The 14,442-nt window shown below is 46.4% G+C and overlaps 2 protein-coding genes across 20 annotated transcripts in view; one reads left to right on the top strand and one right to left on the bottom strand.

The window, feature by feature from the left end:
* Nucleotides 1-448: 448 nt before the first annotated feature.
* Nucleotides 449-8,955, top strand: TTC19 (tetratricopeptide repeat domain 19). 4 transcript variants are annotated; one of them, XR_004374230.2, is made up of 11 exons: nt 1,041-1,248; nt 1,754-1,864; nt 2,236-2,274; nt 2,482-2,538; nt 2,875-2,936; nt 3,701-3,795; nt 4,336-4,490; nt 4,904-5,066; nt 6,083-6,369; nt 7,541-7,584; nt 8,643-8,955. XR_004374230.2 is itself a non-coding variant. In XM_032784465.2 (10 exons), exons 3-10 carry the CDS (start codon nt 1,763-1,765, stop codon nt 6,214-6,216), a joined length of 807 nt encoding a protein of 268 aa, XP_032640356.1. In that variant the 5' UTR covers nt 449-525; nt 1,163-1,248; nt 1,754-1,762; the 3' UTR covers nt 6,217-6,430. The 4 variants fall into 4 exon arrangements, 3 of the variants coding, with proteins under 3 accessions (XP_032640356.1, XP_032640341.1, XP_032640325.1); XM_032784465.2 differs by lacking the exons at nt 7,541-7,584; nt 8,643-8,955 and adding an exon at nt 449-525 and having other exon boundaries at nt 1,163-1,248; nt 6,083-6,430; XM_032784450.2 differs by lacking the exons at nt 7,541-7,584; nt 8,643-8,955 and having other exon boundaries at nt 1,017-1,248; nt 6,086-6,430.
* Nucleotides 8,675-14,442, bottom strand: part of NCOR1 (nuclear receptor corepressor 1) — a 115,472-nt gene continuing 109,704 nt past the window's right edge. For all 16 annotated transcript variants that reach the window (XM_032784296.2, XM_075074007.1, XM_075074003.1 and 13 more), the window contains 3 exons: nt 13,987-14,208; nt 12,562-12,744; nt 8,675-11,711 (listed from right to left, as the gene is read on the bottom strand). In XM_032784296.2, the coding sequence (XP_032640187.1) occupies nt 11,524-11,711; nt 12,562-12,744; nt 13,987-14,208 (593 nt within the window). In that variant the 3' untranslated portion in view covers nt 8,675-11,523. The remainder of the gene's footprint in view (nt 11,712-12,561; nt 12,745-13,986; nt 14,209-14,442) is intronic.

Below are 14,442 nucleotides of genomic sequence, written 5' to 3'. Positions count from 1 at the left end.
TGGGAGGGGCACGTGCACTGCCTGGCCGCAAAGGGCATCCTGGGGACACACCTCTCCGGGGCGCAGGGCATGCTGGGAGAACTTATCACTGCCGGGACCGCACAAGGCATGCTGGACACACCCTCCGGGGGCCGCAGGGCATGCTGGGAGGAACGGCCTGCCCGCGGCCCCCGATCACTGCCACAATCCCATTTTTGGGTTTGGGGCCCTGGCTCCGGGCCAACCCCCAGCGCTGCACCCCCACTCCGCTGAGCTTGGTCACATGACCTTGAAACGTCACTCCGCCCTGGAGGGATCTATGATAGGTCCGGGCAGGTCACTTGCCCTTATCACTGACTCGAGGTGCGGGATTGCTGGGCGCTTGCGCAGGGGCCAGCTCGGTATGCGGCCGCTGGGGAGAACGTGCCCGGGCGGCGCCGCCGGCCCGGGGGAACAGGCCCAGGCAGGCGCGGGCCGCCTGGGGAGCGGGTCCCTGCGGGGGCGGAAGCGGGCTCAGCCCCGGGGGCGTCCTGGCCGCCCTGGCAGGTGGAGCAGGGGGAGTCGGTGATGGGGCTTTCAGGGAGGCTCTGAGGCCTGGATGGCACAGGAGCTATTGGGGTCCATTGGGGGGGCTGGTGAGGGGTTATTCGTAGGGGCTGGTATATGAGGGACCTACTGGGGACAGTAGGTGGGGATCTGGGGGGACCTGGCAGGCAGAGGTGGCTGTTGGAGGAGATTGATAGGTGAGGAGATTATTGGGAGTCAGGGTGGGGAGAGGCGGTGCCTGGCCTGTAGGTACAGGAGGGGAGGGCAGAGTGGGAGGGGAGCTGACATGGAACTTGGGCTGGGAGCTGGAAGGTGAGGAAAGGGGCAAGCCGTGAGATGGAAGGCTCAGGGGTGAAGGTGATGGGGCCAGGGCACTGTGGGGTATGGGAAACATCCTTGCATGTGAGTGCAGTGGAAATGGGGGGGGCTGTTACAAGTAACTGGGGGGTGGAAGTGGCACTGTGTGGGTGACTCCAAGCAGTGAAGCCTAACCTGCTGTTTGAAGGGATTCCCAAGTCCATGCTTCTCCTGGTAGAGACTCCCCATCCAGCCACCTTGGGCAGGGAAGGACAAAACCCTCTCAGCTGTCACCACAGCTGAGATCCAAGTACATCCAGTCAAATGTTTCTCCTCCCAGCTTTCTCCTTGTTCTCTAAAAATGCTGAGGAAGGGGAGAGTGTGGGGACTGAAGACACCATTATATTCCTTTTGAAGAAAGCCAAGGTAAGCTCACGGGGCCCTAGATTAACATTAGTTGTATTTGCGCAGCCCCAAGAGCTCTAGTCACAGATCAGAACCCCCAGCTTGTTACCCACATAGCTTTCTTATTACATACGCTAACTTCAATGAAATAAGCATGCTGGTTTGGTGGGGAATTGCTGGGCACTTCCACTGCGAGAGCCTATTGGGATGCCTTTTGTTCAGCCATGCATCATATTGATGAGCCAGTCCAGACACTTGGAGGCATGGATGGGGGGAGGGAGCCGAAGTATCAGCTAGCACTGAAACGTCCATAAGGAGGGCAGAGATGAATTGCTCTTCCGAAGACATTGATCAGAGCAGCATCTGACAGTTTATTCTGTTTTTTCTGCTCCTGTGAGCAGCATTGGCACAGATGTGTTCACCTGCACAGTGACACCCTTGCTTGGCCTGCCAGTACACTGGGATCAGCATTCCCACATGCTGGGATCTCTAATCATCGTAGATTTTCCCTTCTCTCCGCTTCCAGCTCAGCATCATGAAGCAGGAGCTTGAGGAAGCGGAGCGGATTCTGCACCAAGCCATCCAACTTTCCCATCAGTCGGACAACAAGAAAGCCATCATCTATACCTATGACCTGGTAATACTCCCCAGAAAGCTGTGGGAGAGACAGGGGTCCTCACAGCTGCCATGGGATGTGGTCTCGGTCTCTCTGTCCCAAGCATGGGCTCAAACCTCAGCTTGACACATTTATGACTAGGATTGTATGACATGGCTGATTGGGGTAATAGGGGCCTGGATTCCCTTGCAGTCTCGTGTTTTTTATATTCCTGTTACTTCCCTTGCTCTCCACTGGGCAGTGATTTCAGCTGCTGGTGACACGTTTTTGCTGGGTGGAAGTTGCAGGCAAAAAGAGGAGGAAACCTTTTTGTGCAAAGCTAGCCCAAGGTCAGCAATAGCTTCACATGATGAAGCTTTGGGATCCCTGAGCGCTTTCTCCTTCACTTCTAGATGGCAAACCTTGCGTTCCTGAGGGGTCACCTGGACAGCGTGAGTAAAGTCCTATCACGTGAGTCTGCGAAGAGCCCTGTACTGTGTCTGAGATTATCAGAGGGCTGTTTACAATGTTAAGTATTCTGGCTCACAGCTAGGTTATACTAAATGATTCTGCAAAGGCCAATTTCAGGCATAGATGCCCTACCTACATCAGCTAAACCTGGGCGCTGGCTCTTTAATGTACTTTCACTTTTATTTCAGGCAGAAAAGCTCTTCAAAGAAGCAATGAGGTTCATGCTGGCTGGGGACATGAAGCAGGTAAGGGCTTCTCCACACTGGCTTCCTGCTGGGTGTGAGGTCCCCAGAGCTGCTGTACCATTCCTTACACTATCTCTTGCTTGGGAAAGATGTGGCCTTGCACCATTCCCTATAGCGCCTCCTACAGGGAGTTGCTGGTACTGGAGCGGCAGTGAACTTCCCTGCCATTCAAGCAGCGTGTCCTGGAGGTAGCTGTTCGTTTACACCATGTACAGGGCATTATCTTGGCCTGCATCTGGTCTCTGAGGAAGCAGTGGTTCTGCTGTAAGGATCAAAGAGAGGAGTGATTGTGGGTGCTCCCTCTAACGTGCCTTTGACTTCTCTCCCTCCTGACAGGATGACAATGCCATCATTGAAATATCTCTCAAGCTGGCCAGTATCTATGCTGCTCAGAACCAGTGAGTACTGGGGTGAGGCTGGAATGCAGATGATTGTTAGCTCCAGGATACCAGTGGTGATTTTTGGGGCAGGGGAAGCTTTCTTCTGATCTGGGGAGGAGAAGAGGTCCTATGTTGAAGGTTGGGGGTGTTCTACTAGCTTGGGGGTGGGGGGCTTCCCCATCCTACAGGGTATTCTCAACATGGAGACCTCAAAGTCAGTGACTTTCATGAGATTCCTGTGTGATGTGGCACCTGTTGCCCAGCAGCAGGGCAAGGCCCAGCCGATCTATAGCATGCTCTCCAGCTACGTCCTCTGCCACTTTAGATGGAAATAGCTGCAAACTACTGTAGGGATAAGTCCCATTGATCTAACAGAGAAAACCTACAAAACAGCTGAACACCTTTAGGCTCAATTTCAGTGTTTACAAATGTAGTTGGTGGCTGGCTAGCTTTTGAGTGAGGTAGGTGAGTGCTCTGTCTGTAGGCCAGGGACAGCAGCAGGGCACACTCCATACCCTGTGTCCCATGGGCAAGAGGGGGATGCTACTTCTCCAGAGGTGTCAGAACCTTGGGCCTGTTTGTTAGGTGACCAAGAACCAGGCCAACAGAATAGGAGGGGAGGGGAGGGAAGGGTCCCAGCAGGAAGCAACTGACCCTCAGGGTAACCGTAACATAGCTTGTCTCCCAGGAATGCCCAGTGTGTGGTGGTAGTGAGCTTACGCTGCCCTGGGGGTGTGGGATGAATGGCCTGGCTTTGCTGAGTTCTGACCTTTGCCCTGCAGACACAAGCTGGCTCTCGCTGGCTATGAGTTCTGCATTCTGACCCTGGATGAGAAGATAGCCAAATACAGGGACTTGCCTGAGGATGTCCTCCTAGGTAGGAAGCTCCTGGCCTCTTGCTGTCATCAGTGTAGCTTTCTGCCTCTCTAGGGACCTTCCCATGTTGCCATTGGTATCTTTCCTGCCTCTTACAGCCCCTTTCTCCCATTCCCTCACTGGCCTTTCCTCTCATGAGCTGCAGTCAAGCTCTGTGTCCTTCCCTGCCTCATCTTAATCTGTCTTTGTTTCCTTCACCACTCTGTCCAACTGTCTCCTTCATTCTCCCTGTGTCTGCTCTGGCCTTAACACTTCACGCTGGCTCCCTGCCCATGGAGCCCTTAATCTGTCTTACTGCTCAGCTATCTTGCCATTTGTCAAAGTTATACCTACTGCCTCTGCCTCACCCTCTGCATTTGCTGTTAAGGGCAGAGATCTTGTCTCAGGAGCGTGAGGGTGTTGCTTTGGCAATATTACTCAGTGCTGATCCTTTGACAATGCTCGGACAGTTGTTGGTAAAAATCCCCTTTGGGGCGCTGTCTGGTGTCCATTCCTGAGAGAAGTGGGCAGCACTTTGACCCATCTCTCTTCCTGCTCACAGCAGAGGAAAGAGCCAACACACATCTCCTGCTTGGTCTGTGCCTGGACTCATATGGTCGCTACCTCCTGGCCAACAAACAGCTACCTGGGGCCCAAAGAATGTATGAGAGGGCACTTCAGATCTCCAAGGAAGTCCAGGGAGAGACCCATCCCCAGGTGAGCAGAGACTGATGAGTAGACTCAGAAGGAGTGCTGGGGGCTCAGAATGGCATGTGCTGGAGCAGTGGCTGTGAGCTCATGCCCCTGCAGGGGGTTGAGTAAACATGTGCCAGTGCCCAGGCAGGGGAGGACTGAGCTAGATCTGTCCTGGTCTGCCAGCACTGAATCCTCTGCTACTCTGGGAAACCTATTGCACTGACCCATTCATCTATGGAGAGATGTTATGAAACCCCCCTCCTTTGTGCTGCTTGGGCACCGGTGTGCCAGGGCCAGCTAAGCTGGATATTCAGCCTTCCATAGCTGTAGGTCAAGAAAGGACCCTGTATCTGCATTGCCATTGGTTAAGTTCTAAAAGCAAAACTACTCCTCCTCCCTCAGCTCTAAGACTTCCTCTCCCTGTCCTGATGCAGACTGTGGTACTGATGAATGACTTGGCAACTGTACTGGATGCCCAGGGCCTCTATGATGAGGCATATACACATGTGAAGAGGGCATCTGAATTGGCAAAGCAGACTGAGCACCCGGAGGAGCACATGGTGCTGAATAACCTTGCAGGAATTCTGATGCACAGAGGTAAGTAGTGACACCCAGCCCAAGCAGGAAAAGTGATTTCTTTGCTTATAACTCTCTTTATTGCAGTAAGGGGGGGGGAGCAAGGCCTGTGCCGTGGCAATGAACATGGGATAGGGACTTGAGTGCTGCTGTAGCACTGCTCTCCCTCCCACTCAGTATAATAGCCCTGGCTTAAACAACATTTTATGCTGCTTTCAAATTTTAACCTGTCAAGTGAAGATGCCTGTATTGATTGGGTGAGGGGGAGAGTTGGTGCCTTGGAGGCAAGTGACTTTAAATTGAGCTGAATTCTTACCTACCACTCCTTGACAGCCACTGCCTGCCTCACTATCCACCTCACTCTCTGTTGGGCACTGGCTGTAGTGGTAACTACCAGAGAACACTGCAGCAGTCATATCCCATCCCTGAGCTCTTAAGCTAGGGGTAGCTGCATTGGGCTGGCTGCATTGGGCTGGCTGCAGCTACTGCTCCATCCCTCATACAGTTAGTTCCATGGGCTGAAGACTCTGCAACCATAGAGCAAGATTCATATCTAACTCTTAAATTCTGGAGCTCAGACATGGCTGCTGCCCTGCTCTGCACACAAGAGGAGTAGCTCTGACTAGCAAAGCATGAACAGCCCTTGGTAAAGCTTGTCTGTCTTACTGCTGCAATGCAGGAGCAGTGCTGCTGCCAGTGAAGAGTGAATCATGGGGTTCTAGGCTGGCAGGAGTGGAGGGGACTCTCCACACCTCCTCCATCCTCAGATCCTGCCTGGGACAGGCTAGTTGAGGTGTTGGTTCCGTTAGTGACAGGTGCTCATGTACAGAAAGAACAATGAGGGGAGGGAATGGGACAGAGCTGGCTTTTATTTTCTAGATGGAGAACAATTCCTTTTCAACCATGAACTAAACTCCAGTCCTCCCTGGTTTGTGCCTGACTGTTCCAAGCAGTACTTTAAGTGTAATCACTCAGCTTAGGAGGGGGGCAGGAGTGGGTGTAACATTCACTTTTCTTTCTTCCTCCACTGAACACAGAAGACTTTCTGCAAGCAAAAGAGGTGTACAGAAAAGCCCTGAAACAGGCAGAGCTGAAGGGAGACACTGCATCCATGAAGCACATACAGGAGGAACTAGCAGAGCTGGCCGAGAGGAGAAAGCAGTCAAACTGAACATGTGATGCACAAATGAGGGAGGCTTGAAGTAGTGTGGACGGAATGAACTGCTGAAGGCAAGGTGGTGGATTATATAAAGCACAGGAAGGCTGGGACCTGTTGCCATTTTCAGTGGGAACTAAAATAGCTTAATTCCAGGTTCAGTACTGAGTAAGTACAAGAAAGGAGGTACCGGTCTTGACAAATGCAAAATAAAGCTTTGATTGAATTGCTGGAGGCTAAAGGCTCATTAGTCCATGAACAGAGTGCACTGAACTGTACTTGATTACCAAGTTTAAACGTGCTCTGCTTTAATCTGAGGTCTATCACTACTATGGGAAGTGGATTCACTGGGAGTGGTGACCAGTGCTCAGAATGGTATGCTTTTTAAACATTACAAGTCACGAGAGCTCCTGCTGCATGCCTCAACTGGAACAGTAAAATTCTCACTAGTGCTTTCTCACTTTCCCTTTACCCTGCTAGAGCACCACTAGTGCCGAGCACAGCAATGCAGAGCTATTTACATCAAAGGAAGGAGGGGACAGGGTGGTAGTAAAAAGCAATTTCATTTCGATTTTAAGTGAGAAGGGATAAAACCATTAATATAGGCCAAGCCTGCTTTTTTTTCTTCCTTCCAACTGCAGGGAAAAAATGCACTTAAGGCACTTCAGCTAGACTGCTGGGAGAGGCTATGGTATAGGAGGATTATCAGGTGGGTAGGGTACAAACCCTGGGACTCTTAAGTCAAACAGGGGCTGCTGCAGAAGGGGTAAAATAGGGCCACTTCTCCCCCAGCATCAGAACTGTGGAGAGGGACCCCTTCCCCATATGGCATCTGCCCCTTCTCCTAGCTATGTGACTTTTAGGAAAAACCGCAGGGAGGTCAGGTACAGGAACCACTTCAAGCAGGGCCTGATGAACAGAAGCGTGCAGTGGCTTTCCTGTAGTCTTTACTCTAAATATTCTCTCCCATCTTAGTCCCACCGAAAGGATTAAAAAAACTAAACCAGAAAGTTGTGGAACAAATATGCACCATACCATGCTCACATTGTTCACTGGGCTTCTCTATTTTAGCCCTTTCTCGTGTCTACATACATGGTAAGGCCAGTGGGAGAGAGACTGGTGCATGCTCTGTGCACAGGGGCTTGTATAATAAGACTCATTCACAGTTGGCTGTTAGGTACTGTGAATCATGTTTAGGAATGTCATCACTTAATCTGGTTCAGTTCCCCTCTGTAAAATGGAAATGATAGCCCTTCCCTGGAGTGCGAGGCACTTACACTACTGCTACTGAGCCTTTAGAGAGAGCTGCCTTGGCACGTTTTGTTTCCATTTTTGAAAGGTGCTGTCAGTACTGGAGAGCAGATCTGTCTCTTCTAGACCACAGTAAGTATCCACAAATTCACCCCTTGTGAGGGGACGATTGTTCTGTGTTCCCAAGACAGGTCATTTGTTCAGAAATCAGATATATTAATCCACTTCAGTTTCACCTCCAGTGCCCAGAGTGCACTTACTGAGCAAGACCCAATTAACTACTTGTTCAAGATTTTCCTTCCACACTGTAAAGGTTCCAAAACTCAGTCATTATTGGCTGTTGCTAAACACCTGAAGCTTCCTGCTGCAAGAAGTAGTTCTGCTCAAACACGACAGGAGTGCCTCCTCAACCTAGCGCTGGAGCACTGTACTTCATACTGATATGCAGATGTGTGGGTTGTAACACAAATAGCCTTTGAGAACAGTTCATAGCAAGCCTACCCAAGAGGGAAGGATAAAATGAAGATAGTTATAACAATCCTAAGGACAGTTAAGTGGGCAGAATTACTTTAAGTAGTCCCACACAAGTGGAGCTAGCTTTGGGGTTTTCAAGAAGCAGAGTGAGTAAGAGGTTTGTTTACCATCATATTCAAGAGCACACCTTGAATATGATGGTAAACACACATTACAATACCATCATATTGTAATGTGCACACCTGAACATTGTTACCGTTCAGATTACTTACATTAGTGTTGTTGGGCAGCAGATCAGTTAACCTTCAATGCATTCAGGTTTGGTCCTCTCTAGATGGTGTAGCTTGGCATTCTAGCAGGAGTGCATGAACTCCTAGGCCAGTTTAGTGAACAGTGGGGCTAGGGGCCTGATTTCCACGCTTAGGCCTCCCATTATTACAAGTGCAGGTTTGTCTCCATGAAGAATTGCTAAGGGAAGAGAAAACAACAATTACAGGCTCAGGCGTGCCCACAGAGAATGAAGGACTAAATACCCTATGCGTTTTATACCACATTCACTATAGTATGAGCGTGCAGTTGCCAGATGGACTTCTATTTCCTAGAACTCCAATGGTCTATTCTAGTGTTGTAATCTGAGACTACTTGAATTTCAATGCCCTACAGGGTGCTTCAGCTATTTCTGTCAAGTGTTGTGTTTGTCATTCTCATCAACACAGCTTGATGCTGCAAAACAAGAGGGACACAGAGCAAAAGGAAATGGAGAACTGATCCCCTTTATTGATTGGTCTGAATCCAGAAGTCATTGTCTACTGAAGACATTTTGTGGAAAAAAACTAAATTTTAGCATGATGCATGGGTTTTTTCAAGTCTTAAATGTTTTCATATCAGAATCACTGAACATAGCAAGAGGAAAACATTGTGAAAGCACTGATCAGAAATCAACAGTTACAAATCTTGTAGTAAACTACTTTTGTAAACAATGATTTACAGACACCCTCCTGTTTGAAACAGGCCAGGTGTAATTCCATATTCAAAGGCTACTGGAATTTTTTTTAATAATGCTTAGGCTCTGGGTATTATCAAAAATTAAAAAAAACTTAAGGAACCCTAAAAAAATTGCTTCACAAGAAGAAAAACAAAAGATGTGCAAATGCCACTCTTCTCCTATGCCTCTGAGGGTTATTCCACAAAAGAGGGGCTGCTTGACTACCCTTATTTAGTTAGGATACCTTGCAACAGCAGTAAAGAGAACACATAGATTTCCCTCCTTTATGTAAATTAGGCTAAAGAACAGATGATCATACAGTATAATTAACCACAGGCTTTGCAGGTACAAGCCTCTATTTCAAAACATACTGAGGTTTTGTTACACTGAGGAAAGGAGAAAAGACGAACTTTGGAATGGCACTCCATTTTTCACTTTCCCAAATTTAAATTCACAATGTGGGGAGACTGACTTATAGCAGTGTGTCCTTGAAGATGAGTAAAGAAAATAAAAGACAGTTAAAATCAGGGGGATAGGGACTCCAAACAGAGTTGTTCACTTTACACCTGACATGCTTCAGGGTTTTCACATTTTTCAGGAGGACTAAAGATTTTAACACTTCCAACTGATTTTAACGCTGCAGGATACAGCATTTAAATACAGCAGCAAAGCAAACCTGCAATACTTACAGCTCATCAAGTTTCCAAGACAGACTGCAAACCAGCAGAGAGGAGTCTAAAATCTCCTGTTGCTTTCTCTTTCCTACAGTTGGGACAACCTGGGGCTCTCTTCAATGAAGTACAACACACTTTTAAAAGATTTATAGCACAAGGGGTTCTGTACCTCTTCCCATGTTAAATACAGGCAAAGGGCATCACAGACCTATGAAACACAGCACCTGCATGGACTCCCAAGTTACAAATTTGTATACCTTCCAGACATAAGGAATTGCAAATAAAGGTCTAAAATTAAACTTTCTTCAGTAGGCTGAAAGATTGTGATAAGTCTGACAACCTCTTCCTGAGACAAATGCTGAACGTGGTCTTGGTTCAAATTGCTGAAGGGACACATGCTGCTTAAATGTTTCATTTAATATTTGACTTTGCCACCCACCCATTCAATGGTTTTCTCCCCATATCAATACTTGTCTCCTTGTACCCCAGAGCACTTAAACTCATGGTCCTGGGGCCAGTGCAACCATATGAAAGTGAAATGTGGCAAACAGATTCCAGCTGACATGGTGGCCATACTAATCAGATGCATGTACTACAAGTATATTACTACAGCAAAGGCCTCCAATTGCAGCAGGCACTGACAGATGAATGGATAAAAAGACCCTCTTCTAGTACCATAAGCAATTTTTTTTAGAGAGAGAGAGTCTCTATCAAGTAAAGTTTAGGGGTTGGTTCAATATAAAAAAATAGGTTTCTATGCAAATCACTTCTCTTACTGGACTAGGTTTTAAAATGCATGTTAAAAGACATTTAACAATTAGAATGAAGTGAGCAATAATCACAGTATTTTTTTCAAACTGGCTGTCAGAGCCCAGAAAGTTGACTCTCATATTCCTTGATTACAAAGCTCAGAAAAAGCGTTATTTATTTATTTATTTTTAAACTAGAGCAGTGGATATATTTTTCTTGATGGACCCAACAACCCACCCAGAGCCTTTGTTCAGTTAAGCAATCTGCTGTGATTTATATGGATATTAATGGTAGTAAAATTTGTTTAAAATAGTAGCCTTTTTCAGCTGCATACAATGCAGAAACAGAAAACATTAAAATAGTCTTTTGGGGCACAGTTAAATTACCAGTGTGCATAACAGTGAGGTATGACTCCAGAAGCTGCTTGGTTGGGTTTTTTGTTACTGTTTTTTCTTTTTAAACTGAACCATAAACATACCCATGCAATAATATTTCTGCAGTGTTGCTAAATAAAACTGACAGCACTGAAAATTTACAATGTGGCAGAAATTTAAAAATCAAAGAAATATATCATCTTACCCCAGCAGACCTGACTATGTTAATGTACAGAATTCGTTAAGGGGTCAGTCTTAAAAATCAACATTTTCACAAGAGCTTGAACACCACTGTCTCTAGGGAAAAAATTAAATTGAAGCACACCACCACTAAGAGGTGGCACTGCATTAACAGGCAATGATGCTATGTCGGTTGGGAGAGTAAGGTATGAAGAGTACTCTACACTTGAGAAAATGCTTTAAAAAAAATTACAAAATGACCCCTAAGGCTTATGCAATGATTGAACGTAAGTACACCAGAGACTACAGCAAGGGAAAAAAACACTGCAAAAAGTACTCTCTATTTACAGAAGAATGATTTAAAGACATTATGGTTTTCTTTACAAATAGATGCAGAACAGGAATAGTCCACTTTTTAAAAAGTCTTTACATATTTATTTTTAGTACATCAACCCTCCTCAATCACGATCCTCCTACACGTGGTCTGTGCAGACAGAATCTTTTCAATTTACTCTCCAAATAGCTCCCCATCATCTCTTCATGCGTGGCCCTTGCTCTCTTGGGAAGTCCCTTTGGGCATAAGTCAAAAATAGAGTTTTTTCGACCCACAAATTAAAAAAAAACTCTGCATAGTTCAGTCATCACTGTCAGACAGAGTCTCATATTGTGCTGAAAGCAGTGGTGCAGGCTCTCGCTCCCATATCCTGTTCTGTTGGTGAGTGGCTGCTTGGCTCATGGATGGCGGGGCACATGCAATGGACGTTGGTGGTGTACTGCTGAGCATCCGCATTGTCAAGGGGTTGTAAGGAAACTGAGTTGATCCTAAGCCAAAAAAGTTTAACTCAAATAAGACAGGCATCACTCCAACCAGATCTTCAAGACTTAACTTTGTTTTCACTACATGAATAGACGTATGACAGATCAGAGGTCAACACTGGCATTTTCCACCAAGATTCCAGAACTAATAATTTTAACACCAGACCCCTGAGAAAGGGAAAGTTAAATTTACTCCTTAAAATTCCCATTAGTTTATAACAGCCAGGGTCACATGTAATCTGTTTACAGGGAGGCCAACTCTTGATTACCATCATCTTTGTTTACGTGTGCAGCTTTAACTCAGAACATTGCAGGAAACACAACAAATCATTCACTACATTTCTTTGGCATATGATCCTCATAATATTGATTTTATAATACACTGGGTTTCAGTTTCAGGGATTACAGTGATCCTTCAAGCTCTGTGGATCAAAAATTTCCCAAAACCAGTTTTCCGGCGGTGCCTGTCACTGTACAGTGAAGAGTTGGTTGCAAGGATCAGATAGGAAGTAATTTTTTTCTGTTTTCAAAGTTAAAAAATAATTTCACTCATCTCCGGTGACTCTGCTGCTAATAAAGAATATTACAATTTTTGAGAGGACTAATTAAATCACTTGTGGTGTGAATGACCTACTTTGGTGTTAAAATGCCTGGTAGAACATTGTCTTCCCTTATAAAAAGATGGTTTGCTACTCTGCACATATCTGATTTAAAAAAGATCCCTGTTTAATGAATATGGATACTGTGATCATTTGGCCCAGACACTTAAAATGGGTCTTTCCACATCTAACCTTACCACAGAATTCCAATTCTAGTTCTGTTATTTTTTAGTAGTATTTCTGGCAACATTTCTCACCTGTTGAAGAAGGCCTGTCTTCCCAGGCCCACACCGGAGTCTGCCTGTGGTAATCTCCTTCTGAATGTACAGATGAGACAGAGGAAGGTCTCTCAGTTCCTAAGTATCCCTGCCCAGGAATAGGAGATTTAGACTTCCTAATATTAGACTTGCCAATTAACTTCTGCTTGCCAACTCCCCCTCCTGAAAATGGAAGTCACAGTAAAAAGATTATTTAAAAAAAAAAAAAAATTACAATTTAGACTCAATAATAAATTTATAACCAAACTGCCATATAACAAGCTAAATTGTATAAAGAGATTTCTTTCAGCAAATCAAATCTGGATTTCTTAACTTGGAGACAAGTATCAGAGGGGTAGCCGTGTTAGTCTGGATCTGAAAAAGCAGCAAAAGAGTTCTGTGGCACCTTATAGACTAACAGACGTTTTGGAGCATGAGCTTTCGTGGGTGAATACCCACTTCGTTGGATGCATCCGACGAAGTGGGTATTCACCCACGAAAGTTCATGCTCCAAAACGTCTGTTAGTCTATAAGGTGCCACAGAAAACTCTTTGCTGCTTTAGCTTGGAGAGTTACCTTTAACCCTCTGGTGGTAGCAGCCTATAGCTTCTGTTTGCTGTTCATGCACCATTGCTGAGAAATCCCCCAAGCTCTGCGCGGATATAAAAAGGTATCCGCAGAGCTGCAGGTCTCTACCAGGAACCACAGCAATGAAAGCAGCATATATCAGGCCACCGCTCCCAGAAGCCAGCACCCCGTGGCAGCCACGCCGGAGGAGCTGCCAGCACAGGGCGCTGGCTCCTGGGAGTGGTGGCCCGACATGCTGCTACTTTTGCCGTTACAGTTTCTAATAGTCCTGCAGCTCCGTGGATACCGATTTATATCTAGGGATATAAATTTTGTATCTGTACAGGGCTCTAGAAATCCCCACTCCTATCATCAAAGGGTTAATTCTTCAGTGGAGAGGGCCATGTAATGCATTTCCTTCCCTTTGAAGAGACAGGTTACTTTCACCTAATGCTAGCTACAGTTACCATGCATTAGTCAGCCATTTTGCAAAGGTTTGTGTACACTCTTTAGAGGTGCTGTTCCAGGTAGGCATCTTTCTATACCACAACACTATGCAGGTGCACCCCTCCTCATTCCATCCTTGCCTATCGTAGTCCCCATGTTTTCAGAAAAGAAACATTGGCTCAGACTCTGGAGTATCAGCACTGCTTTGAACTGGAGGGGACACTGCTGAAGAACAAGGCACCTGTCCCCAACCCAAGGGGTGAACATGTTGCCTCCATAGCACTGTCAGGGAGCATGGATTTCTGTTTTCATGATTTCACGCTCTCTTAACTACTTCAATTACACCCCACAATTACTAGCCGTCCGTCTCAAGGCCTTGCAATTCTGACGAGCTGTAAAATGATTTCTCACCTGAATTGGGTGATGGATTAGCTTCCTCTCTACGGGCCTCGCTATTAGCTGAGACTGCAGGGTTGGAACTACCAGGTGCTATCCCCATAGTCTGAGACATTACAACTCCATGATCCTCCCCTTTGTCATCAAAGCTGCCCATCAATGCCTTCCTAATAATGTCTTCCAGACCCAGATTACTGGCAGGATCTGCAAAGGAATGACCCCTAGAACTGACTGCACCTGGGAGAAGAAGAAATTGTGAGGGGAAGGATGGGAGAGGAGGACAAAATACACCTCAAAAGAATAACAAAGAGACAGGGGAGAAGATTTTAAAGGGACAGAGGAAGAAGGAAAAAAAAACAAAACAAAGATGAGCAGTTTATGCAAAGCTTCATGCACCAAGCAGCTCACAAAGGCTACAATTTAGACATGCCAGCAGCAAACATTAAAGAGCCATGTCAATTATGTCAGTCT

This window comes from Chelonoidis abingdonii, chromosome 20 (assembly GCF_003597395.2).
Source record: "Chelonoidis abingdonii isolate Lonesome George chromosome 20, CheloAbing_2.0, whole genome shotgun sequence".
Classification (NCBI taxonomy): domain Eukaryota; kingdom Metazoa; phylum Chordata; order Testudines; family Testudinidae; genus Chelonoidis; species Chelonoidis abingdonii.
The sequence above is the reverse complement of the archived record's forward strand: the minus strand, read 5'-3'. Positions and strand labels throughout refer to the sequence as shown.